Source organism: Ursus americanus, chromosome 13, assembly GCF_024610735.1.
Source record: "Ursus americanus isolate L20-20 chromosome 13, mUrsAme1.1.p, whole genome shotgun sequence".
Classification (NCBI taxonomy): domain Eukaryota; kingdom Metazoa; phylum Chordata; class Mammalia; order Carnivora; family Ursidae; genus Ursus; species Ursus americanus.
Window position 1 is genome coordinate 15,376,751 of NC_142139.1, and position 27,026 is coordinate 15,403,776.

General features: G+C 38.4%; 1 protein-coding gene across 10 annotated transcripts in view; it reads right to left on the bottom strand.

Moving 5' to 3' along the window:
- Nucleotides 1–27,026, bottom strand: part of SMIM43 (small integral membrane protein 43) — a 37,564-nt gene extending 10,538 nt beyond the window's left edge. For 6 of the 10 annotated variants that reach the window (XR_015726475.1, XR_015726473.1, XM_087866429.1 and 3 more), the window contains exon 1: nt 26,226–27,026. Coding sequence is in view for 4 of the 10 variants with exons in the window: in XM_087866429.1 (XP_087722555.1) it covers nt 26,226–26,333 (108 nt within the window). In the remaining 6 variants the exon portion in view is untranslated. Of the gene's footprint in view, nt 1–16 lie in introns of all 10 variants that reach the window. The other 4 variants (XR_015726472.1, XR_015726471.1, XR_015726470.1 and 1 more) reach the window with 2 other exon arrangements.

A 27,026-nucleotide genomic window follows, 5' to 3' on the forward strand; every position in this document is an offset into this window, starting at 1 on the left:
CTGTTAAGTAACACACCTTTCCAGGTGTGCAGGTAGATGGCTTCTGCTTAGATGGAATCTCCTGTAAAGCACTCACACTCGTGCTGAGGATGAGATCCATACTCTATGGAAGTTTCCAGGCCCTAAGAAGCCCTGTCCTAACTAATCAGGGCCTGACTCACCCCAGTGATCTTGGCAATTCTTACTGGCCCCAAATACCCCAGCCCGTACTATCCATCTCCCTCTGACACCCCAAATCCCTTGCTTCTTCTCCATACATAAATGTACCACCATGTTCAGTTCTAGGCGATACAAACTGGGCTTCCTTGGAATTGCCCCTTATTATATTCTTTATAATCCCTACTACCCTCTAGGTCAGAATTAGAACATCTGTGGGAATGTTTAGTGCTGTAGGTGAGCAGAAAAGTGAGTTGTGCTACCACAGGGAGTCATATTAAGTTAACCAACAGTTATTGTAAGACCCTGACAATGGGATTTGCTTTCCACTCCCTCACCTCTTTTCCTACTCCATTCTAAAAGAATGACTGTAGCAGTTTTGCAATACTTACTTTTCAAGAAATAAGTAAAATGTAAATGATAAACTGCTTAAATCTCACATAACCGTTTAGGAATTCCAGTGGGAAGGAAGGGAGGGAGGGAGTGAGGGAGTGAGGGAAATCTAAGGAAGAAATTTATTTGAGGGGTATGTGGGAGATCATCCTATGTGGGTAGCCTTTGAAGCCCAGAATTCACCACTAAGAATAATTCTAGACCCTGTCCTTGGTTTAGAATATCTTAAAACACAACAGAAGATGTCCAAGTCTGTCCAGTATTGAAAAAAATTAAGTGACAGATTGTGCTAACAGCCAAGCACTATTTCTTTAATTTAGACTCTTTCCAGTAAGTTAGCAGTAACACTAGAAAAAGTCAATGTGACGGTGGCTGACTCTAGACTTGATCAATACTATGTCATGTAGCAAAATAAAAAATCTGAGCATTATAGAGCAATATATCTTTTGTTTAGCACAACCTCAATAATGGCAGTGGTGAAACGGTCATTTCTAATGGAAGGTCTGTGAACTTCTGTATGAGCTGATGATAATCAGAGCCGTGGGCTTGCAGATATGCATGTGCACATACATAGGACTAAAACTGGACTGCCACAAGGGAAAAAGAAATTGGAAAAAAAGTAGAATTTTTCTGTAACCCATACTCCTTGTGAAATGCCAGCTTGTAAGATCTGGTGACCCCCGCAACTAGGGCCTATATTCCCAGATCTAGGAATCCAAGCTGCTTCTAGACATACACAGGCAAACTGGCAATGAACAGACTTGGGTCCTAGTAACCAGCCCTATACACTCTACCTTATACTATACGGTACAGTGATGGGAGTGTCTTGAGTCCTATGGCTTGGACATGTATCTTGGCTTCATCTCTTGCTAGCTGGATAACCCTGAACACCTTTGGTTGCCTGACCAAGTACCTCATCCCTCTTTCTTCCTTATTAATAGAATCCTGACTTTATTCAGGTATCTACCTCTTTCCCGTGTACCCCATGTGACTTAGAGGAAACTGTATTGGGGATGTGCGTCCTAATGGTCTAAAAGTCATTCAATTAATTCAATAATTTTTTTTCTTTTTGGTCTAGGAAGGGCATATGACATAAATTGATCTAATCTAATTGAATAAAAGTATTATCAGTTTCCAAAAGAGAAAACAAAACCATTGTAGGTATCCAAAGCAGGGAAATTGGTTAGACAGCTATTGAATGAATACAAGATGCAAAGTGGAGAAGGTAAGGAACCACAGGATTATAGTCCCCTGGACTATAGAAGCAAAAGGGAAAATAGAATTACACAGAGTCAGTGGTCACCATTACCCAGAGCTCACAATCACTGTTACTCAGAGCCTGTAATCTCTGTTACCATAATTTATGTCCAAGACTTCTGGAAACTGCAAGCCTGCAATAGACTCTGGAGTTCCAAAACAGTTGTAGCAGACAGATCCTGCTGCCAATGCAATTGTTGTTTAGGTGGGGAGACAAATTCCTAGTGCTTGCTAATCCATCATCTTCCCTTCTCTTTTTATTTTTAATTGTGGTAAAACACACTTAAGATAAAATTTATCATGTTAACCATTTTTAAGTGTACAGTTCAGTGGTATTAAACACATTCATTATGCTGTGCAACCATCATGACTATCCATCTCCAGAACTTTTTCATCTTGCAAAACTGAAACTCTGTACCCATTCCACAATAACTCCCCACCTCCTCCTCTCCCCATGTAGTCCCTGGCAACCACCATTCTACTTCCTCCATGAATTTGACTACTCTAGGTACCTTATATATGTGCAATCATACAGTATTTGTTCTTTTGTGACTGGCTTATTTCACTTACCATAATGTCCTCAAGGTTCATCCCTATTATAGCATGTATCAGAATTTTCTTCCTTGTAAAGCGGAATAGTATTCTGTAATGGTTCATTTGTTAACTTTATTGGATCAAAAGGTGTCCAGACATTTGGTCAAACATTATTCTGGGTATATCTGTGAGGGTGTTTCTGGATGAGATTAATATTCAATCAATAGACTGAGTTAAGTAGATTGCCCTATTTGCTTATTTTAATAATAATCTATGTATCTATCTATCTTATCTATCTAGCATCTATCTATGTATCTATCTAGCATCTATCTATCTATCTATCTATCTATCTATCTATCTATCTATCTATCCATATCTTCTACTGGTTCTGTTTCTCTGGAGATCCGTAACTAATACATATTTCATCGTACGTATATGCTACTCTTGTAGACATCTTTTGAGTAGAACAGGAGCTTTACCATATGATCTAAATCATTAAAATAATCTACTTTGGTTATTGGTTATAAGAAGACATACATATATACCCCCTGAAACTATTTCTGTAGAGTGTAAGTATGCTAAATGCAGAAAGCCACATGCTAAATATTTAATATATATGAAAATTATTTCTCCTTGGGATTTTCTGTATTTAGAGAGACCAATTCCACAGTGGTTAAGGTATTGGTTTGGTATTACTGACTCTGAACTATGCCATATCAGAAGGCCTGTTGTCATAAATACTGACTAGGACATAAACAGAAACTCTTGGTGAGAGAGAGAGATTCTAAGGCCTCCACTTGAAAACATATCAGGATATTCCTTTTGTAATCCCCACCACAAACAGCCAACAATGACTGCCCACCCAAGCCTCCCTCTGGTTTTTTTATCAGCTGTCTGGAAGCCACTGTGAATCCATCCAAGGAACCTTCTCACCCTCCCCAATGAAATCATTACTTCGGACTAGAGTCTGCTGGCTTGGGAGAGACAAAGTCTCTTTTTTGGCTTTTTTTTTTTTTAGCTTAATGGATCTGGGCATCTAAACAACAAGATGAACGGCACCACAGACTTAATAACCTTTAAAGCATTTTTCAGGAATTCAAAAGGTATAAATTATAAACTCAGCAATAAAGAGATTGTCCTGTTATTTTCTGTGACCTGGGAAGCATAGGATAAACAGAATGTTGAGGGTGTTTGTGAATTAGCAGTATTAGAATACTAATACTGTCTTGCGGTTTCCTTTTGTTCCATTGCAGATAATGTTGGTTGAACTGAGTGATGTTATTACAGCAATTACTCAGTAATGAAAACGAAGCTTTGTGACATCTGAAGAAAATGCATATTCTTTGTAGGCTGTTGCACACCTGGCTCTTCTGTGTGGCCCTTCATAATCATGATCTCTTCATGTGTTGTATGGCTAAGCTGGTGGGCTATGATTGAAACTTACACCACCAAGAATTTTCTTTCTCCACCCACTCCAGCTGGTGGTGGAACCATTTCTCACCTATGAGAAAAGATGAACACACAACTCAATACACAAAACTGAGCACCTGCTACCTACATATTTTTTGGCTCTTCGTGTTTTCTTCTATCTTGTGTATTTTGTCAGATGATAAAAAAGTCTATCGCAAGAGGAAAACAGCCATATATCAGTTTCATCATTTTGCTGATGCCTTAGCTATATTTGATTTTTCCTCCTTCTTCTCCAGATTTCTTCAGAGTTTCTGGTGTTGTGGAAAGAACACTGGTTGGAAACTTCAGAAGCCTGGATTCTCACCATCCCCTGCTAGCATGAGCCATAACATTAGGCATGTCTTTAACTTCTCTACGCTTCTGTTCCCTAACTTAGGGGATTGAACATAATTATCTCCATGTCCCTTCTATTTCCAAAATTCAAATGACTTATCATTTTTCCTGCCAAAACCAGGGGTGGTGGAAGAGTGAGAGTATCTGTGTGAAGTGCTCCCAGCTGCCACGACGACAGGGTAGGCTTGGAACCCAGTGCGCCTTCTTTCTCGAAAGGAAAGCAATTTATTCCCAGAGGGGCCTCTGACACATTAACAGAAGAGGTTAGTTAACCATTGCTCACCCCAGTCATGACATTTTTCCTTTTAGTAAGCAGTTATTCATGTGTAACCTACATATCAGCTGCTCCCAAAAGCAACCACTTTTTTCACTATGTGCAAACCATAAGCAGGACTCAGCACAACATGGGCTCCTCTAAAAGACAAAATCACTCCCCAAAGCATGACTGAACAACACAGAATTTATTGAAGGGAGACTCAAGGGAGAATTTAGACCACAGAGCAAACAAATATCCATTAGACAGCTCTGTTTCTCCCAAAGGCCCTGGTTGGCTGTTTGAGCAACTCCAGGTGCTCTCTCCTTTCAACAGTCTTCCCCAAAAAAGTTATTATTTTCTTTCCTTTGCTTTCTTTGTTATGCAGGAAACCTGAGCACCAACCTGAGCTAGCTCCTACCAGTAGGTTATCAAATTCTGTTTTAAATAAAATCAACCCCGCCGATAAGGTATTCTACAACCTGCCAAGAAGATATTCTCCCCCTGAGTACTACACATAATTCTTCAACTTCACTGATCGAGCCCAAATCATTTCCAAGTAAGAAAGAGTATGAGAGAAAGGTTGTACTAATAAGACTTCCTAGGTAGGCTCCTGAGGACAGGACTTCATGCGCAGTATAACTGTATGCACTGTTTGTATTCTCTTTTAGATTAGAATAAATAAAACTCCATTGTGGCTAAAATCAACAACTCAGGAAACAACAGATGTTGGCAAGGATGTGGAGAAAGGGGAACCCTCTTGTACTGTTGGTGGGAATGCAAACTGGTGAAGCCAATCTGGAAAACAGTATGGAGGCTCCTCAGAAAGTTAGCTAGAACTAGCCTATGACTCAGCAATTGTGCTACTAAGTATTTACCCCCAAAATACAAAACCACTAACTCAAAGAATACATGCACCCCTATGATTATAGCAGCATTATTACAATAGCCAAAATACGGAAGCAGTCCAAGTGTCCATTGATTGATGAATGGATAAAGAAGTGGTATGTGTGTGTGTGTGTGTGTGTGTGTGTGTGTGTATAATGGAATATTATTCAGCCATAAAAATAATGAAATCTTGCCATTTGCAAAATGACATAGATGGATCTAGAGAGTAAAATAAGTCAATCAGAGGAAGACAAATACCATATGATTTCACTCATATGTGGAATTAAAGAAACAAAACAGATGAACAAAGGGGGGAAAAGAGAGGAAGACAAACCAAGAAACAGACACTTAACTATAGAGAACACACCGATAGTTACCAGAGGGTAGGGGAAGTTGGTGGGGGTATGGATGAAATAGCTGATGGGGATTAAGGAGTGCACTTATAATGAGCACTGAGTGATATATGGAATTGTTGAATCACTACATTGTATACCTGAAACTAACATAACACCATATGTTAACTAACTGGAATTAAAATAAAAACTTAAAAATCAAACAAAAACAACAACAACAAAAACCCTCCATTGTACAGGCTTAAAAATAAAGTTTTCTACATCCCACCACCATAAGAAAATGGCTTTACTAGTTTTCATCTAATTTTGAACAAAAATTGGTCTCATCTTAAAGATTATTTAATACTAGAGAGTATTGAGCATTTTTGTTATCAAGCACTTGACAATCCATTATTTTATATCTTTTGTAATGACACAATAATCATTTCACGACAGTATTATAAAGCTAGAGCTGTTTGGTATTCATGCTTTTCTAACAAGGTTTGCGCATTTACTCTGCCAAAGAAATAATGTGACAACATTTGCTCTCAACTTCAACACAAGCAGAAAATTAATTTAAAGGGCAATTGTTTGCCCATCACTCCATGATAAACTACTGATAATCATGTTTGTAAAATAATTCATGCATAATAACAATATGTTTCTAAAACTATTGTACACAGTGCGATTTTTTAAAATACCATGAATTAAATTGTGAAGTAAGCCTGCAAAGATGTGGAAATTATACTCTTCAGTTAGTGAAATATATTAGGGATAAAATAATTCTATATTTTTTCAATGAACTATTAAATGAAAAGCAGTCTTTGTCTAAAGCTTTTCTAAAGGAAAGTAAATGCACAAATTGTTTAAACTTAGCACTATAGATAAAACTTGTAAAATTTAGTACTTATTAGTCTGTATATCTAACATTTTAAAAAATATATATAAAGAAATAAGCACTGCTTCATAGCAGAGTATGGTGATTAAATCCCTGGGCTGTGGAGCCAGGCTGTTTGAATTAATAAATCCTGGCTTCCATCCCAACCCGCATGTGACTTCAATTTTCTGTGACTCAACTGCCTCATCTGAAAAATGGAGGCCTCAACACTGGGTTGTTGTGAATATTAAATGGATTAATACACGGAAAGAGCTTAGAACATTGCCCAGAACATTGTAAGTGCTCAATAAAAGTTAAGTATTATTCTTACTAATATTTCACAAGTCAGGATATTAACACCAATGACAGTGCTGATCTGTGGGCCCTCTTGTAATTACACAAACCAGCTGTTTGTTTCATTGCCTACCTCACTAATCACATCTGTCACTCTCCAGATCATGTTTCTACTATTACATTTATAGGGTTTTTTTAATGTTCAAAATTTTGATACATTCAGAATTTGATTGTTGATGAGGTCTAAGGCAGAGATCCACCCTTATTCTTTTTTCCATATGACTACCTTGTTTTCCCAAAACCAATTCCCCCCCCAATGAATAACCCATCTTTCCTACATTTTTCTTGTCTATTCACTCTCCCATAACCTTAGACCAGAAGTCTTCAAACTAGGTTTCAGATACAACTGAAGGTATATGAAGACTTTCCAAAGAGCATACGAGCGTGGTTAGTTTTACGGCTACGTCCAAATGTTCAACTTCCATGTACTTTTCCTAAAATCATCTGCCAGTCATCAGAGGTCTCTCTTTTTTTTATTGGACTTTATTTTTAGAAGAGTTTTAGGTATACAACAAAATTGAGTAGAAAGTACAGAGTTCCCATATACCCTCCATCCCTACAACACACAGCCTCCCCAACTATCAGCCTCTTCCACCAGAGTGCTCCATTTGTTATAGTCGATGAACCTACACTGACCTACGTCATAATCACCCAAAGTCCATAGTTTACATCAGAGTTCACTCTTGGTGATGTACATTCTATGGGTTTTAACAAATGTATAATGACATGTATCCACCATTATGGTATCCTACAGAGTAGTTTCATTGCCCTAAAAGTCCCCTGATCTGCCTGTTCATCTCTCCCTCCCCCACGAAGCCCTGGCAGTCACTGATCTTTTTACTGGCTTCACAGTTTTGCCAATAATACAGCATGTAGCCTTTTCAAATTGGCTTCTTTCACTTGGTAATATGTCAGGGGTCTCTTTTCATAATCCTCTTTCCAAATTTCCTCCCATTTTAACAAGAAAGACTTATCTCTTACCTATTCTTTTATCTCTTACCTATTCTTAATCTTAATATTATACATCGCCAAATTCAGAAATAATCCTTTAAATATTTTCTTTAATCAAGGCACCATGATACATCCTCCCCCATCCATCTCATTAAAGGATATATTTCCAAAGATGTTTCCTTTTTAGGTGACAAGAAACAAAAAACCTTAGTGTCTCCCTCTCCCTACACATTAGGCAGGCCAGCAATGAGCCAGCTCAAAAATACAGGGGTGAGGCTTCTAGCTGATGCCAGCCTAGGCTCCAACATCTTCATTTTTCTAAGAAAGTTATCCTGCCTGTAGGAAGCCCCTATTGTTACCTAGTTGAATAAATACTCCCTGCCCACTCCCAATGCCTTGGGTGAGCTCCTAGGCCTAAATACCTCTCATTGCTGGATGAGAGCTTGAGAGATCCTGTATGTTCTTCTGCTGGCTCTTAGATATGAGACTTCCCAATAAGTTTGCTCTATGCCTCCTCTGTGTATTATTTGGGATATTTGTGCCAACTAATAGTCACATAATAATTGTGTATCAAAATTCATAATTAATGCTGTTCTAATCAAATGTTACTTGTGTTTATAATGATAAGCCAATCCAAAACAAAATGTTTTACATATATGGTCATAGGATATATATTTGATGTGAAGAAGGATGATAAGATAGCCAAGAAAAGACTTTCAACATAAAATCCTATTAGATTAGGATAAAAATCTATAGAGAAGTGAAATAGAAAGGAAGTTGAAAGAGAAAAAAAACAACATGAAATTACTGACTGTTAGAGAGAAGCTTGTTTATTAATGTTTTAAATGGATGATGATGGGTTCAAATCACGGTGGATCTTACATTTCCATTGAAGCGTGATACAATAGCTGTATTTTAAGATATAGATATTTGCAGTATGCCATAAACATCCTTGGCTGCTATTTAAATTCATAAGAAAATTTTAAATGTCAATTTAAAATATTTTAGCAGAAATATCGTTTTTTTAAAAAAGCTTTTAGGGGGATTGTGATAAAAAAACATCCTTAAAAGGATCCTAGACTGCTTATTTTCTTACATCCCATCCACCTCCTCCTCCCACCTCAAACTTGCTTGGAATTGTTCAGGTACTTCTAGGTGTGTGTGTGTGGGGGGGTGTTAGGGGTGCAAGGTACCAAAGTTTTATAATATGAGCCCATTATCAATGGCCTGCACTTCGAAGAATACAGCCCTTGGCTTTATCCTCTTTTCTTTTTATTTTTTCTTCCTAACCAGCAACTTTTGTGAAGGCTTAGCACCTTGCTGCTCAAAGGGTTTCCCGTGGATCAGGAGGGCTGGCATCACCTGGAAGCTTGTTAGAAATTAAGACACTCAGGCCTGATCCCAGGCTTTTGAAGCAGACGCAGCATTTTAACAATTTCTCCAGGTGATTCCTATGCACATTAAAGTTTCAGAAGCACTAGATTGGGGGCACCTAGTTGTCTAGTTATCTCATGAGTTTCAGCCATACCCAGGAAGGTCCCAGCTCCTCACTACATAATTTATTTTGGCTGTTCCATGAAGACCATCATCATTATTCATACTAATGACATATATTTATAGACCAATTAACAGGGCACTTTCACGTACATAATTTAATTTGATCCCAACTACAGTCTTCAATTTAGAACAAAGTGCTTTCTGCAAAGTGCACAAATTCAATTCCACCAATGTGAAGAGATGCGAGTAGAGCTTCCTGAATTGTTTTCAAAGATGAGCACACTCTACATCTAAAAAGTCATTTGGAGTTATTTTCAAATTTAATGACATCAATACTGTTCATTCAAATATATTTTGTTGTTTTTCCAGAGATTTTAGGAAAAAAAACATAGAGTAGTGATTTGGGGGTGGGTTGGTTTTATTTTTATATCAAAAAATCTAGATCTGGAAATTATGTTAATAAAATTATGTTGAAAGAGGTCAAACAACTTGTTCAAGATAGATTCACAATCAAAAACACATAGAGAATCATCTCATAGATCATAAAGGTCTCATAAATTTTAAAGGTCTAATTGTACATGCCCTGTGAAAGCACTGAGTGAAGAAATAAAAACACTTGGTATTAACTCTGTAACTGTATTGTCCACAATTCACCCTTCATGAATTAGATAGAATAGCAAATAATAAAAGATGCATCCCCATCTTTAAGGAATTTTTATTTTCTGCTTAAGTAGAGACTAAATTGAGAGATAAAAAAATAGATAACAATTACAGGGCAGAATATGGAAAAGAGCTATATAATTTAATATTGTATGTATCACAGTGATGTGGACAGCAGAATAAGGTAGGATTAGTAAAATAAAATTGAGATAAACATTCATTTCAAGGCTTTGTAGCTGGTGTCTTTTGGACCCACTGCTTGTCATTGGGCAGCCAAATAAAAAGTAAAGACTGCAAGTGGGTGGGTAGAACAAAAAGGCAAAAGGATCAAACAGTGCCCATTACCAAGGAGTACTGGAAAAAAAGCAACGAGGAAGATGCCTGCAGAGATGTGACACTCAGTGGCAGTTCTACATGGAGGGTCTGTAAGAAGTGAACTAAAGATAAGGAGTCAATATACTAAACACTAATATTTCATTCCTCCTACCAGGAGATCGCTCATTCATATTTAGACATAATATTTTCAAGGGATCATATGTGGCACATGGGACTACTTAATTTGCTTTGGCAAGCCTGGTGGATCCCTGGAGTTCTACCAACATGTTTCTCTGAAACTCAAGGGGCCCTCTTCTGGCTCGGAAGTCACACAAGAGCCTTGCAGTTCTAATGGGTTGCTTTTTTGTGCCAAGACTGTTCTGTCATAGAGATGCTAGGAGCCCTGTGGTAGTTTCTAAACCTCCTGTGTGGAGTCACCCATGAACAAAGTCCACCTTGTCTTCATTAGAAGTTTATCCCTGAGTGTCAAGTACACAGTTCCTCAAGCATGGCAACCTTACCTTATCTGTAATTCACTTAATACAGATTGTGACAACTGCCTCCCTCCCCCACACAGAGTAACCACTAGCATGTCACATCTCTGAGGGCAGCTTCTCCATCGCTTATTTCCCACCCCTCCTTGGAAATGGGCTTGCGTTGTTCCCTTTGCCTCTTTGTTTTACCCACCCACCCACAGCCATTCTCTCTTGGCAGCTGGAAAGAACCTGGCACTCCTGATGTAACTACCAACGACTTTCTGCTTTGCCAAATTGGGTTCTGACACCATGCTCTGCTGCCAAGGCCCTGCCTCGCTCCAGCTGTTCCCTTATTTCTTCCCCAGCAGTGTGACACCCACAGTGAGGGGAGGGGAGAACACATCCCCCAGCATCCCTATTTCTCTCCCTGGGCTCCACTGGAAGCACAACCATGTGCTTCTGAGCACAGTGTTTTTACAGAGCTTGGGTTAATCAAAGCAGCACAGTTAGCTTTGTGCTTTGGGATGGAATAAAGCTTATTAACTGGTGTCACAGGTCTTGAGCCAAAATAGACATCATAACCTGCAGGGAGCAGCCACAGGGTGACAAGGCTGCTTTCTAAGAGTTCAGGTAGACAAGAGCCAGATGCTTCAGCATGCCACCAGCACAAGTTGCTAGACAGACCTTGTATCTCTCTGTGACTTTTGTCTATGGCACATACAGCATCTCCACAAAATTAAGGTGGAAAAATCTCACCGCTGTAAATACATTCACTGATTTAAGTTTTATATAACGCCTTCCAGTGCTTATTGCCATGGATTAATTTTTGCACAAAGTTAATCAACTGGCTTATAGCTCCTTCAGGATGAAGCTGAAAGTGTTGCCATTTAAAAGCACACCATCAACATATATGCTGATCACCTTCTCTGTGAAAAGCAGAGCTTCAAACTGCCTGTTCAAAATCTGATTACCAAAATATTGACTAATCTCTTGCAGAAAAATAGAAATGCACTGAGCAGCTTGTGAGATACAATTTGGATGGCTAAATATGTTGTGGGTTTTTTGGGATTCTGTAAAGATTTCCAATTCTGAACAAATTTCTTTATGCATCTTAAATTAATGGCCTGGCTCTATGAAACTTGGTACTTTGCCTCACCTCAACTGACTTTGGTATCCTTCATATTATTGTAGATGATAAAAACACCATCTGTCTTTCTTGAGAAGGCTTTGAAACTATTTTGAATAAAGGAGGATAGTCTCATTGAAATTTTACATTATTTATATAATGTTGGCCAAGTTTCGGAAAAATAATTTTATTTAACACTTTTCTCATAAAAAAGGGTGCATGGTTATTTAAAATAAAATGATATTTTCTAATTTAAAGATTTTTAAAACTTGTTTTAGAGAACCTGAAACCTCAAACTTGAAGTCTGTCATAATCACGTTAGTGGTACTTTTATGCAAAATATGATTAGTAATGTATTTTGTTAGACATAGTAAACACTCACATCTCCCCTACCAAAGAGGAAAAAGCATCAAATTAATAAATGTCTTACCTTTGGCAAGTTGCCTTATTTATCTAGGCATCAAAATCCTCATCTACTTTGGGTTGTTGGGAAAAGCACATGTATGGAAATTGCTTTGAATGGTGCCTGGAACGCAGCAGGAATGCAAATGTGACTGTGAAGATTACTCTTGCTCAGTAGTACAATCTAGGCTTGTGATGCCAGGTAAATATGCTTCCATTTTCATCCTGGTGCTGCTTTTCTCTCATTTATTCAATATTTACTAAGTATCTGCCATGTTTCAGGCCCAGGCACAGGGGATAGAGAAGTGAATGAAACAGATTCTCCTCATGGAGCTTAAGGAGAGACGCAGCCAGGCAAACAGACCACTTTAAATGCATGCCATAAATGTTCTAGAAGCACAGAGTGGGGACTCCACCCAGTCTGGGGTTTCAGGAAAGACTTCTTGCTGAAACGTGAAGAATGGTTAGGAGTTGGCCGGATAGAAAATGTGGAAGAAAGTATTTCAGGCAGAGAGAATCCCAATGCAAATACTTGGAGGTGAGAGAGAACTTGTCTTTGAGTAATTGAAAATAATTCAGTAAAGTTAAAGATTAGATAAAAAGAAAAGTGTTCACAGATAAGACTGGGAAAATAGAGACTACATTAGGAAAGGTATTGTAAACCATGCGGTAGAGTTTGGAATTTATCCTAAAGTAATGGGAAGTCATAGAAGGAAAGGTATTGTAAACCATGCGGTAGAGTTTGGAATTTATCCTAAAGTAATGGGAAGTCATAGAAGGGCTGTAAGTAAAATAGCATGGTGCATTTGTGTTTTAGAAGCATCACACATAATGTGGAAAATAAAGTGGAAGAAGGCAAGACTGGAGACTGGCAGGCTAAGTCAGTGGCCAACACAATAACTTAGAGAAAAGGCAATAGTGACTTGAATTATGGTCGTGACAATGGGTCTGAAGAAAACAAATGGATTAGGTGTTTGGTACAGAGCCTCAGTTGGACTTGGTGAGTTATGAAAAGGGGTGGGTGTGGTAAGAAATGAGTCAAGAATGACACCCCGATGTACTGGCTACAGGGGTGCTGCCATTCACTAGAGAGAATATTAGGAAAAACAAGTTTGGGAAGAGAGATAATGAGTTCAGTTGTGGACACAGTGAATTTGAAATGTCCATAGAACATCTAGAGAAATCCGGAAGAGGTCTGGATTTAGGTCTAAAAATCCCACAATACCTTTGGGAGTAATCAGCACACAGCTGGCAACTGAAACCAGGGAAGTGGAAAACCAGGGAGAGTGTAAAAAGGGAGAAATTTTCTGAGACAGAATTCAATGAAACACTGACACTTGAGAGATGAACTGAGGAAGAGGAATCCCCGAAAGGGACTAAAAAGGAATAATCACATAAAGTAGAAAAATCAGAAGAATTAGAAGTCATGAAAGTCAAGAGGGAAAAAAAGTATTTCAAGGTCACTAAAATCATAGGAAAAAAGCATCTCAAGAAGACAAATGATATCAAATGATGCAGAAAAATCAAGCAAAAGAATTCAATTTTCATTGGTTTTAATGATAAGGAGTGTTAAGTCAATCTAAACGCACAAACACACACAGAGACACATGCATAGAAACGTACTCACACGGACTTTCAATTCTCAACTAATAGATTAGTGCTTCTCTGAGATCCACTAAGGTTTGCTCTTTCTTGTTTTCCTTCTCTTACCACCCCCATCCTTTGTAGTTACACTACAACTCATCCTCAGCTCTCAGCAGACCAAACTAAAGGAGCAAAGAGAACAGGGGTTGTGGGGTGCAACCTCGGGTTCCATGACCAAGGCCAAACCCATTTCAATGGTGCCCTGATTCCAACTGTTGTACCAAAACGTCCCCATGGAAGCAACTTATTATCATTTTAAGTGTAGGTTGTAGAAATAAAATACAATTTGACCGACTTAAAGTTTGAAGTTTAATTTTCATCTACTAACAATGCCATTGACCTTTAGAAAATTTTAAGAAGGGAGACCATGCACTATACCTTTCAATATTTCAGAACTTTTACTACTAGCTTCTGCTTTTAGACAATACCATCTACAGAGAAACAAAAGTATGCATAGCTTAATTTCTTTGCCATATTTAAGTAACCAGAAACCATGTATTAAGAAAAAAAATGCAGTTGGAAAGGTTTGCTGCAAAGAAAATGATTGACCTATTTTCAAGGTCCAACTATAACTCAGAAATTCAAATCTATAAAATACCTGATTGGTCAAGGGGTTCTATGTACAAAAATTATACATTTTTATTTTTTCTTTACTCCTTTAAAACATATGGTTTAGTTAAAAGAAATAGGATTTATTTAGATAGCAGAAGAATGTCAGATTATATGACTCATATCCTACCTAAATTTTCCTGTTGGAAAATTTCCTCTAACAGATGAGTAATCTAATTTTATGCTGGATCAGCCCCACAATCTGATACAGTTATGGGTTTGAAATAGAAGTGATTTGCTAGTTGTATGATTCAAATGCTTTTCTAGTATAATGCAGTTATACCATTACTTTAGCAAAAAATTCAAACTATGTAGAAAATTTCTAATGGTCTTCATCGCTAATGAAGTATGCCAGTAATGTAAACTATATTTTCATCCTGAAGAGAACTAGAAGTTCCCCAAGTTCCAAAAATGCAAAGAAGGCAAATATGTAAATGATGGGCCTGACACTGATTGCAAGCAAAATTCTAAAATAGATTCTCAAACAGATGGTCTGTGGGCATTTAGAAACATAAGAGGTGACCATCAGGAGCCAGAATGGGCTCAGTACAAACAAATTTTGCCAGGTAATCCAATAGGGTTATTAGACTATAATGGATTTGCAAGGTTGATGTAATAAAGACAAGATTACCTTAAAACGTGAAAAATAATTATTCCGCCATAATAAAGTATACAGATGGTCTATATACTATGATATAATTTACTATGACTTTGCATAATTAATCATTCAACAAATATTTATTGAGCACTTACTTAGTGTCTTGCACTGTGCTGAGTGCTTACACACAACCTCTTTTAATATAGTTCTACCTATGAAGTAGAAACTGTTATTATGGAGGCAGTAGAGGATAAGGCTTTTAAGCACACAGACTTGGAGCCACACAGAATCCATTCAAACCCTGACTCTGTCACTTAAATGGCTGTGTGACCTTGAGAAAGTCACTTGATCTCTGCCTCAATTTGCTCATTTGTAAAATGGGGATAATAGTAACGACTTTGTAAAGGGAATGTGAAGATTAAATGAGCTAATGTATGTAAACATCTTAGAAAAGTATCTGGCACATAATAAATGCTGTAAGAGTGTCAGCTATAACAACTCCAGTTTAGAGAGGTAGGATGATGTGTCCAAGACACCACTGTTTCCAAACTGGGATCTAAACCCAAGGCTCCCTGATGCCCTGATCACTGTAAAAATTACAGTTTAGAAAATGTGTGACTTTCTTAGATGATTTCCAAGAACCCTTGAAACCTACTTCTTTATACCTTTGTTTTAACAATGTATACCTAATGTGTCTGGGAAGCTAGTTCTGGGGTCCTGTGCTAAAACTCTCCTAGAGGCCAGGAAAGCTACTTAGGAAACTGGACTTGCAAATTTGAAGGCTAGGGCCCTCACCTTCTAAAAGGCAGATCGTTATACCTCCAGAGAGAGAGATTGTTGACCTTATTTAATAACGAATAAATATTGTAATAGAGAAAACTTATTAAGAACAGTAGCTAATGTTTATTATTGCTAAATATGGGCTGACGCCTGTTCTAAGTGCTTTTCGCACATTTAACCCTCAGGACCACTTTTTATGAGGGTGTGATTATTAGCTTCATTTATTTTTTTCAGAGAGGTTTACAACTTGACCAAGGTCACCCAGCTAATAAGTTACAGAGTTGGAATTTAAAACAGGACGTTGGCACTGGAGCCTAAGCTTTTTAAATTCCCTCTCATAAAACTATGTCCAGCTCTGTATAGTACGTGCCACAGAACCTCAAAGAAATCATTTATTTGTTTCCAGGAACCCCCTCACAGCCTATTTGGTCATTTGGAATACCAAAGTCCACTTAATAATTCATTCCCCACATTTTCAAATTTCCTCGAATGCCTACTCATCAGAGAGGCCCCTTACTGATTATGTTATCTGCACAGTAACCTTCTGGCCACTCTCTCTCACCCAAACCTGGTTTTACTGTTCTTTGTATCACTTGTCATTGACAGGTATTATTAATTTGCTTGTTTATTGATTATTTTACTGCCCACCTGTCTCTATAACATAAGCTCCAAGGGACTTTGTCTATTTTATTTACTATATTATTCCAGTGCTTAGAGTAGAGCCTGGCACATAGCTTGCTCACAAAAAATATTTATATAAATGACTGAATTCTCTCAGATTCTTATTTGCTAAACAATCTAATTATTACTAGTAATATCAGAAATGAAAATCAAAGAAAAACGCTACCATCAGACATAATACAGAATTTCTGTTAATTTCAGCTTTCCTTTTCCAGTCTCTGTTTATAAACAGACTGGTATTTCTTTTTATAGATATGTACTCATAACAGAGATTCCAATATGCGTTCACCTCTTCAGATAACATTATTGGATCTGATAAAAAAAATCCATTGCTGAATGGATTTTTGCTTGTCAATGAATTTCAACAAACCACATGTTCAGGCTCAGTTTTTTGTTTTAAGTAAGAGCTAAGTCGGTCAAGGCTTTTCCATCTGTACATTAGAAGTCATTTTCCCATACATTTTATATTGCCAGAGATAAAAATTACAGTTCTAGTCCAGTAGTACTTAACTATAGTAAGATTCTTGAGATACAAACCATACTTTCCTTTCAGCTAACCTCTTAAAGATCATCAAAAAATTTCCTGGTCACTAAAGAAAGCACACTTCAGTGATAAGGAATTAGCATTTATGTGCCACAAATCCCTTCACAAAATATTGTATCAACATTTTGATAAACTCAGAGGTTGCAAAAAATGTTAAATACAGATTTTCTTTACACTATCAACAAGATGAGACTAGGTCAATGGAAATATGAAATCCAGAAGTAATGCTTACCTAAGAGTTTGTGCTAGAAATTGCATTAGCTGTCTATTGCTACTTAGCAGCTTAAACAATAAATGTTTACTATCTCATAGTTTCTGTGAGTCAGGAATCCAGGCACAGCTCAGTTGGGTCTCCTTAAGGCTGCTATCAAGATGTCAGTCAGGGCTGGGGTCTTACCTGAAAGCTCAATTTGGGAAGGATCTTTTTCCAAGCTCACTTACGTGACCATTGGCAGTATTCAACTCCATTTGGGCTGTGGATTGTAGGCCTCAATATCTACACAGCTGTTGGTTGGAAGACATCTTTACTTCCTTGCCTGTGGGGCCCCCTAACATAGAAAAGTGCTTCATCACAGCCAACAAGAAAGTGAAACTCCTAGGAAGATGGACATTACATTCTCTTGTAATATAATCACAAACGTATCATCCTCTCAATGTTGAAGGAGTCTACTGGTTCAAGGTGAGTCACTCAAAGGGAGAGGATTACGCAGGCCCTGAATACCACGAGGTGGGGATCACTGGGGACCATCTTTGAGGCTGCCTACCACCGAAGTACTATCTCAAGATACTACTTTATTGCCTGTTTTTTTTTAAAGATTTTATTTATTTATTTGAGAGAGAGAGAGAGAGAAAGAGAGTAGCAGGGGGGTGAGGGGCAGAGGAAGAAGGAGAAGCAGACTCCCCGCTGACCATGAGACCACGACCTGAGCCGAAGTAGGACAAGTAGGACATTTAACGGACTGAGCTACCCAGGCACCCCTACTTTATTGCTTGTTAAAGAGTCATGCCCAGGGGCGCCTGGGTGGCACAGCGGTTAAGCGTCTGCCTTCGGCTCAGAGCGTGATCCCGGTGTTATGGGATCGAGCCCCACATCAGGCTCTTCTGCTATGAGCCTGCTTCTTCCTCTCCCACTCCCCCTGCTTGTGTTCCCTCTCTCGCTGGCTGTCTCTATCTCTGTCGAATAAATAAACCAAATCTTTAAAAAAAAAAAAAAGAGTCATGCCCACATGAAACCACCTTCTCGCTTTGGCTGTCCACTATTACCTCTCTTGACAGTCACCATCATCTGGTATGCTCCCACTTCTGCTGCTGCTGCTGCTTCTGAAACGATCTAAGCCTTCCTTCCTGGGCAACTTTAGGAAGAGATAAACAAAGTGAAAACAAGAAGTAAAGTAGAAAGTTTTCCTCTTAAATCATTAATTTGAATAAAGAGTTGATCAATGACGTAGGGAGAACATCCGTGGGCTTTAGGGCTAAAGGTTGTACAAATGACATATTCTGTAAGAGTCTCTCAATCAAGAACCAACACCACTTTTGCACGTAGAAGTTCTCCTATTGCTTATTAATAAAAGCTAAATTACAATCTTACTCCTGTCTGTATGCAAGCTTTGGGATTACAGTTGGATCTCATCATGTCTCTTTGCATTAATGAGCCCTACTTCATGGTTGTACGTCTAATTGCATGTCAACTCTAAGCATAAGAAATTGAGTTTGGGTAATATAGCAGCTTTCTTCTCTATGTATGGTTGACCTTTGAACAATGCAGGAGTTAGGGGCACTGACCTCCCACAGTGTCAAAAATCTGCATATAACTTTTGAGTCCCTAAAAACTTTACTAACAGCTTTTTTTTAATTTTTAAGATTTTTACCCATTTATTTGAGAAAGAGAGAGAGAGAGAGAGCAAGAAGAGAGCATGAGCAGTGGGGGAGAGGGAGAAGCTCCACTGAGCAGGGAGCCTGACTCGGGGCTTGATCCCAGGACCCCGAGATCACCACCTGAGCCAAAGGCAGATACCCAACCAACTGAGGCACCCAGGCACCCACTTAACTACTAATAGCTTACTGATGACCGGAAGCCTTACCAATAACATAATCGATCAAACATATTTTATATGTTATATGCATGATATGCTGTATTCTTACAACAAAATAAGCCAGAGAAAAGAAAACATTAGGAAAACACATTTACAGTACTGTATTTATCAGAAAAAAAATCACATAAAAGTGGACCCATACAGTTTGAACCCATGTTATTCAAGGGTCAACTGTAGAGGTCAATATAATTGAAAGGGGAAAGTTCAGATCCTCACAGAGAAAGAAAATAAATTGACTTGGTGTTAAGGTGAAGATCATATACTTGGCATAGAAATGGATTCCCATTTATAAGAAGCAGCACAGGGTAGTGGTTATCAATACAGTCCCCTGACACAGACTGCCTGCAAATGAGTCCTGGTTTTATGATTTATTAGCTGTGTGACTCTAGGCAAGTCACTTAATCTCGCTGTGTCTTGGGTTTCCCACCTGTAAAACAGAGATAATAATTTGACCTACCTCATAGGGTAGTTATTAGGATTAATATTTATAAGTGCTTAAATTAAGACCTGGCACATAGTGTTATATGCATGTTTGTTAAATAAAAGAATCTGTTTTCAGTTTTTACTTCACGTGACTTCCAGTTTCTGGTCTAGCACACAGTCATTTTGGAAATGGTCATTTCTGTCCACATGAAAAGAAAAAAGCTGAACAAACTACAAATCAACTTTTCTTAGATCTGTTTCAGAAGTGAGGCCACAGAACAAATCACTGCCACAAAATCTGGACAGGCAGTCATGCAGACATAGAGAACCACAACGTACCAGAACCGAAACACATACAGAAACCTCTACGGGAACCTCTGCGGTAGAACAGCTAGGCTGTAATGGACTAATTGCTGGAGTTCAGTGCAGACAAGTCTGACAGTTAAAAACTCCAGCTGGGGATCACTCACAGGATGACTCCCACCCTTTTGTGAGTTTACTTCCAGAAGCCTACCAGGCTTTCACAGTGAAGATTGAGAAAAAAAGTCTTCTCATGCTCTGGCAAAGGGGGGTAATCATGGCCATTTTGACATAGGGCCAGAACACTCTGTTCTTCTTAATAAGGCCTGTCCTCAAGAGAAATTATGTAACCAGAGCCCAAGAGACTGGGCTTTTACCAGAGCCCACCTGACCTGGGGGAAAAGAAAGACCCAACTCCATTCCCCACTAGTTTTCCTGTCTTACCTAAGGAAGGTGGGGTGGGAAACTGAGAACCACTTGTAAAGGTCACAGCCTAGGGGCCCAGGCTCACTAAAAGACAGACCAAATCAGAGGACTATGGAATGCTTCCCCTTCCCCACACCTTACCAACACTAAAGGGCTATGTGTTCCAGTTCCTTTTATCCAGTACGTGATGTCTGGTTTCCAACAATAAGTTACAAGGCATACTAATAGACCAACAACATAGTTTGAAGAGACAGAGCAAACATCAGAACCAGTCTCAGATATGGCAAGGATGTTGGAATGATCAGACCAGGAATTTAAAATAACTATAATTAATATGCTAAGGGCTCTAATGGAAAAAGTAGACAACACTTAAGAACACACGAGACGATCTAGATGACCTTCGGTTTGGAGATGACGACTTTTTAGATACAATGCCAAAGACACAATCCAAAAAAGAAACATTGACAAGTTGGACTTCATTAGAACTAAAAACTTCTGCTATGTGAAAGACACTGTCAACAGAATGAGAAGACAAGCTACAGACTGGGAGAAAACACTGCAAACACATATTTATCATCCAATGTGGGAATTCGTAATGCCTGGCTAGATAAAATTTAATAAATATATGCTTCCCTGGGTGAGACTAATTGAAAAGCAAACAAGGAGTGTCCGGAAAACTGCGCCTGCTTTGCAGTTTCTGGGCTGAAAACAGCTGGATCCTTGTTGTGGCTCAATGCATTCACCCAGGGAGTAAATCCTTAGGAGAAACATTTATTTTGGTGGTTACGTACTCCCTGCCTGCACAGGCGATACAAGCATGCTTGTTCTAATCACAGGCTACTCCCTATGTTACTGCCCTAATTATTAAAGCTTCGCACTCCTCCTTGTTTTTCTTATTTCCTTGATGTATTCATAACATTCACAATAAAAGTGGAGGCAGAGCTTGGCTCAGGACCTTTCACCACTAGAATGTCTGGTCCCCATGTCTTCTCCTTTCTCTTACTAAGGTGTCTGGAGTAATCTTTTTGTTCACCGCCGCGGGGTTTGCTGGCCAAACCTAACAATCCAAAATATACAAAGAAATCTTAAAAAAAAAAAACTTTTTTTATACAAAGAACTCTTGAAACTCAAGAATAAGAAAATGTAAAACTCAATTTAAAAATGGGAAAAAGATCTGGACACCTCACCAAAGATTTGTAAACAGCAAATAAGCATATATATTTCCTCAACATATGTTAATATCACATGCCATTAAGGAATCACAAATTAAAATAACAAGATACCACCATATACCTATTGGAATGGTCAAAACCCCAAACAGTGACAAGAGCAAATGGTGCAGATGTGGAGCAACAAGATCTTTCATTCGCTGTTGGCTGGAATGCAAAATGGTACGGGCACTCTGGAATACAGTCTGACAGGTTTCTTAGAACGCTTACCATATGATGCAGCAATTGTGCGCTTTGGTATTTAATCAAATGAGTTGAAAACTGATGTCCACACAAAAACCTGCATGTGAATGTTTATAGCAGATTTATTCATAATCGTCAAAACTTGGAAGCAACCAAGAAGTCCTTCAATAGGTGAATGGATAGAGAAATTACGGTGCATCCATACAATGGAATATTATTCAGTGATAAAAAGAAATGAGTTATCAAGCCACAAAAAGACACCAAAGAAACTTAAATGCATATTGCTAAATTAAAGAAATCTGAAAAGGCAACATACTTTATAATTCCACCTATACCATATTCTGGAAAAGGCAAAACTGTAGAGGCAGTAAAAAGATTAGTCGTTGCCATGGGCTAGGGGAGAGGGAGGGATGAACAGGTGGAGCACAGGTGATTTTTAGGGCAGTGAAACTATTTTGTATGATAACTAATAGCGAATATATGTCATTATACATTTGTCCAAAACCATAAAATGTATACCACCGAGAGTAAACCCGAATGTAAACTATGGACTTTGGGTGATAATGATGTGTCCATGTTGGTTCATCAAAGGTAACAAATGTAACATACCGATTGGGGATGTTGATGGTGGGGGAAGCTGTGTGTATATAGTGAGGTTGGGGAAGGAAGGGTATATAGGAACTCTGTATTTTCCATTCAGTTTTGTTGGGCTCTTAAACATGTGTTTATTAACTTTTAAAAATCCAGGCTGTTAAAAAAATAAAATAAAATAATAAAAAATCCATGCTGTTGAAATATAGCTCAGGTTTAGATCGTAATTGAAAGCTCTCCTTCTGTAAAATCAGTGAAGAGCAAGTTGTAAATCACTGTATGGAAACACAACTTTGCTGGCACCAATCACATTGCCTGGCACATATTAGGAGCTCCGTAATTCCTTTTCTGCCTCCACTTTCCCCCGGAAATCTGTAAGCCCTCAATTAAGCAGTCTCCCCTGGGGAAGGGCAATGGATGACATCTACAAGCACATTTTGCATAAAACTGACTGGGAATCCCAGAGCTATGGACAAGACCAGGTATCAGGTATCTCTCTTTCTCCAAGAAATTTAGATCAGGGCTTCTCTAACTTTAGTGTGTATAAAAATCATCTGGAGGAGTTTTTTAAACACAGATGGTAGGGACCCTTTTGCAGAGTTTCTGCTTCAGTAAGTCGGGGGTAGAACCTGAGAGTTGCCTAATTTTCTTTGTGTCCAGGATTACCCACATGTTTCAACTACCTGAGAAGAGTGTAAATCAAAATGCCCCCTGCTTCTCTTTCCCCCTCATTTTGTTCTATTTATAAACTGAAGATAATAATTTTTATTTCTCTAAACATATAGAAAAAGTTTAATAATAATGAGAGATCATATATAGATATTTGATCATAGCAAACAATAAAGAAAAGCAAGCACTTTTAACTATTTCATAGAAACTAGAGATGAACTTGATAGTCTAGGGTTTTTTAATTTATAATATGGAAGAAAAATATGGAAGGGAAACACACACTCCATGTGACTTATTAGTGTTCAGTCATTTTTGTCTTAGTCTGTTTGGGCTGCTATAACCAAAATATCACAGACTGGGTGGCTTATAAACAATAGAAATTTATTTCTCACCGTTCTGGAGGCTGGAAGACTGAAATTGGGGTCCTGGCATGACTGGGTGAGGGCTCTCTCTGAGTCATAGACTTCTTAAGGTATCCTCATGTGGTGGAAGGGGCCAGAGAGCTCTGTGGGGTCTCTTTTATAAGAGTACTAATTCCTCTCATGAGGGGTCCATCCTTCCCTTCCAAAGACCCCTACCTCCTAACATGATCACTTTTGGGGGTCAGAATTTTAACATACGAATTTGCAGGGGGACACAAACATTCAGACCATAGCCGTTGTCAATGCATAAAATCTTTTCACATATTAACTATGTAGTTTCCAGTTTGAGTCTTGAAAAACAACAAACCAAATGTCTTTGTTAAAATGTAGTTGAAAGCCAAAAATTTCTCTAAATAGTTAAATGTGTCAGAACAAGAAAAGGAAAACACATTTTCATTTTTACTTTTTCTGATGATAAAAGCTATTCATATGCCTTACAGAAGATTTGGGAAATTCAAAAAGAAGAAAGTTCAAAAAGAAAAAAAAAAAATTCCCAGAATCCCACCACCCAGAGATAACCATCTTAACATTTTGCATTTCTTTCCAGGATAATTTCTGGAAAACCAATTTCTATACAGACAAATTGTACAGCAGACATATCATATGGTAAACAAAATTGTAAGATTTCATTCGTTCACTTATTCACCACCTATTAATTTCTTCCACCAGATGTGCTATAATAGATCATTCATCCATTTACTCATAACGTACACTATCAGTTTCAGTAGGTGCTATAAAGGTTAATAAGACATGGATCTTTATAATCTAGTAGAAGTGTATTTAGTCAGGACTCTTCTGGATACACTTAACCAGAGACCAAATCAAATGTATTGGCTCGCCAACTGGGAAGTCCAAGAACTGCTACAAACTATTTCTACATAAGGGCTCCACTTCTCTCCCTTATTTCTCAGTTTACTGGCCTGTCTGACTTCATTTTCAAACACATTCCCTCCATGTGGTGGCAAGATGGCCCCTAACAGTTCCAGACTTGCCTTGTCCCTAAAGTTCATAATCTTAGAGAAGGAAAGACCTACTCTCTCCCAGAGTTCACATGTCAAAACTGATGAAGTGACTGTTTAGCCCTGCCTGGGTGAACAGGCAATGAGGAGAGAGGAATGGAGTTCCATGAGTAGTCGGGCCTGGTCATACCCTGCCTGCTATTAACATTAACACCAGAAGAATGTGGGATCAGGAAAGGGCATTTCTCCCCAAAATAGAAGGATGCTGGTCAGACAAATCAACAGATGCCCAATAAAGAGGGAAAAAAAAAAGATGTGTACTCAAATATTTTGTTGAAAACCAGGTTATATTTAGACAGATAATCCAGGTTAATATGCTGATTCAAATAGATTCTTTTTAAAGAGCAGAATGTACAATATTATCTGAACCTCTTTTCAAACTTCAAAAACTTTTCCTCCTGAAAACATGAAGCCAAGGTCCTTCAGGTGTTTCAAAAGTTTCTTACTAAAAATGAGATTGTGAAGTAAATACATTTTGTGATGGTATGCAGAGGTGAGTGGAGATGGTTTATACATCTTTGGATTAACTCCAATAAAAGGCAGATGTTAACATTACAATAATACAGTAGTGAAAGTAGGAAAGAACGGTGGAAATTCTACCAAAGTGGAGAAAAGCAAAGGCAAAGTAATCAAGCAGCAATCTCAGAACAGTAATCTGACATGGCAAATCTGGGTGATTTCAAGGGAAGCCTTCGGCAAGCCAAAAACGGAAGGAAACTAATTGAACAGCTATCCTGTCCAAACTGTGTTAGATTCTTTCACCTTAACACAAAGTAATTAATATTTCCAAACTAAGATACAGAAGTTGAAATTCACAAAGATTACTTAATTCACCCAAGGTTCATTTGAAATGAAGTCTATCTGAAACTAAACATTCTTTTTCCACTACCAAGCTGTCCCCCAGGAAAGGATAGACTATTTCAATGAAGGCCAACATTTCATTTCTGACAAAAAGAGTAATTAGTAAATGCCCACTAAAAGAACACAAGGATGTAAAGGATGAAGTTAGCCAGGAGTTCTGTTATGAAGTTGTACTATAAAAGAACTTGTGTTGTTAAAGAACTTGAATGGTCTATACTCTGTAATGCCCTTGCCTATTTGAAAATCAGTCAATTGTCTGAGCATGTGGACACAGTTTCTGTCCACTTTTCCTCCTTCTTCACAATTTCTATCTCCAGGCCACGTTAAGCTCATCCTAACTCATTCTTGGCTCATGTTGCTCCTTCTGCTTGAAACACTTCCTTTCCCCCGGATGACATCATGGCGGCTCCTTTTCATCACTGAGAATTTACTTAACTCAAATGCCACCTCTACAAAACAACCTCTTTCTGCAACTATCCCTATTAAAACAGCAACCCCATTCTCACATAGCATTCAGTATGTGAACTTGGGGTTTTTGTTGTTGTTGTTGTTTTTGTTTAAGTTACTGTTTGTCTCTTCCAAACAGAATATGAGAGAACACGAACTCCTTGAGGAACAGGATTTTGTCCACCCCTGTTCTCCAGCACTTGAAATTATTCTTGGGACCCAGAAGCCCCCCCCCCCAACAAAAGTAACTTATTGAGTACATGGATTGCAAGTGGTAGAAACAGACTACACTGCATCACTGGTAGGAAAAAACAAAACAAAACCGTGTTAGAAGAGACAAAAGTAGTAGAATGGAGACTGAAAAGGAGTTACAGTGCCCATCACCTCAGAAACAAATGTTAACAAAATAATATGCAAACACATAGTACTTACTGATTCCAGACACTGTTTTAAGCGTTTCACATGTATTAACTCGTTTTCATCCCTCATGATAAATAGGTTTATCACTCCTACTTTGCAGATGAGTAAAGTGAAGCACATAAGCTAACTTGGCCAGGGTCACAGAACTAGTCAAGGGCAGAGTCAGAATTCGAACCCGGATAGTTTGGAGTTCCTGCTTTTAACTACTTCTTGATACTGCCTCTCTAAAAAACCCCAGTGGTTGGCGGCGCGAGCATCCGGTTCCTCCACGCCCATAAAAATAAGTTTATCGGCTTAAAATAACCGGGAAGGCTGAAAAAATAAACAACAAATTTTGCTTCAGCTTGTGGTATTATAACACCGTTAGTTACGAAGTGCTAATATTTTTCAATTCTTGTCAACTTCTCAAGTCTACAAGATTTCACCTTCAGCCCGCAATAATACCCTACCTCACCGTCTCAAGTTTCTTCTCCTCCCTCCTCTCTACTTCGCCCGTTCATTCCAGGGTTTCTCCATTGAAAATGCTACAAACTCTGCCTCTGCAGCTTTCTGGCTAAACCTCAACTTCCTCATCTGTATAAAATAACAATAATACCTGTCTAACCTACCCCGCTAGAACTGAAGATACGGTGAAATGCGAAAACCCTATACTGATAGTGATTTCTATCACTGATACTTGTTTTGGGATCCTTTTCTTCCCTACACTTTATGATAAAACAAAAACAAAAACAAAAATCTAGATCTTCACGTTCAGAAACCCGCCTCCTTAAACGCACTTGCCTCTCCTACCCAGCCAGCCCCCTAACGCCAACA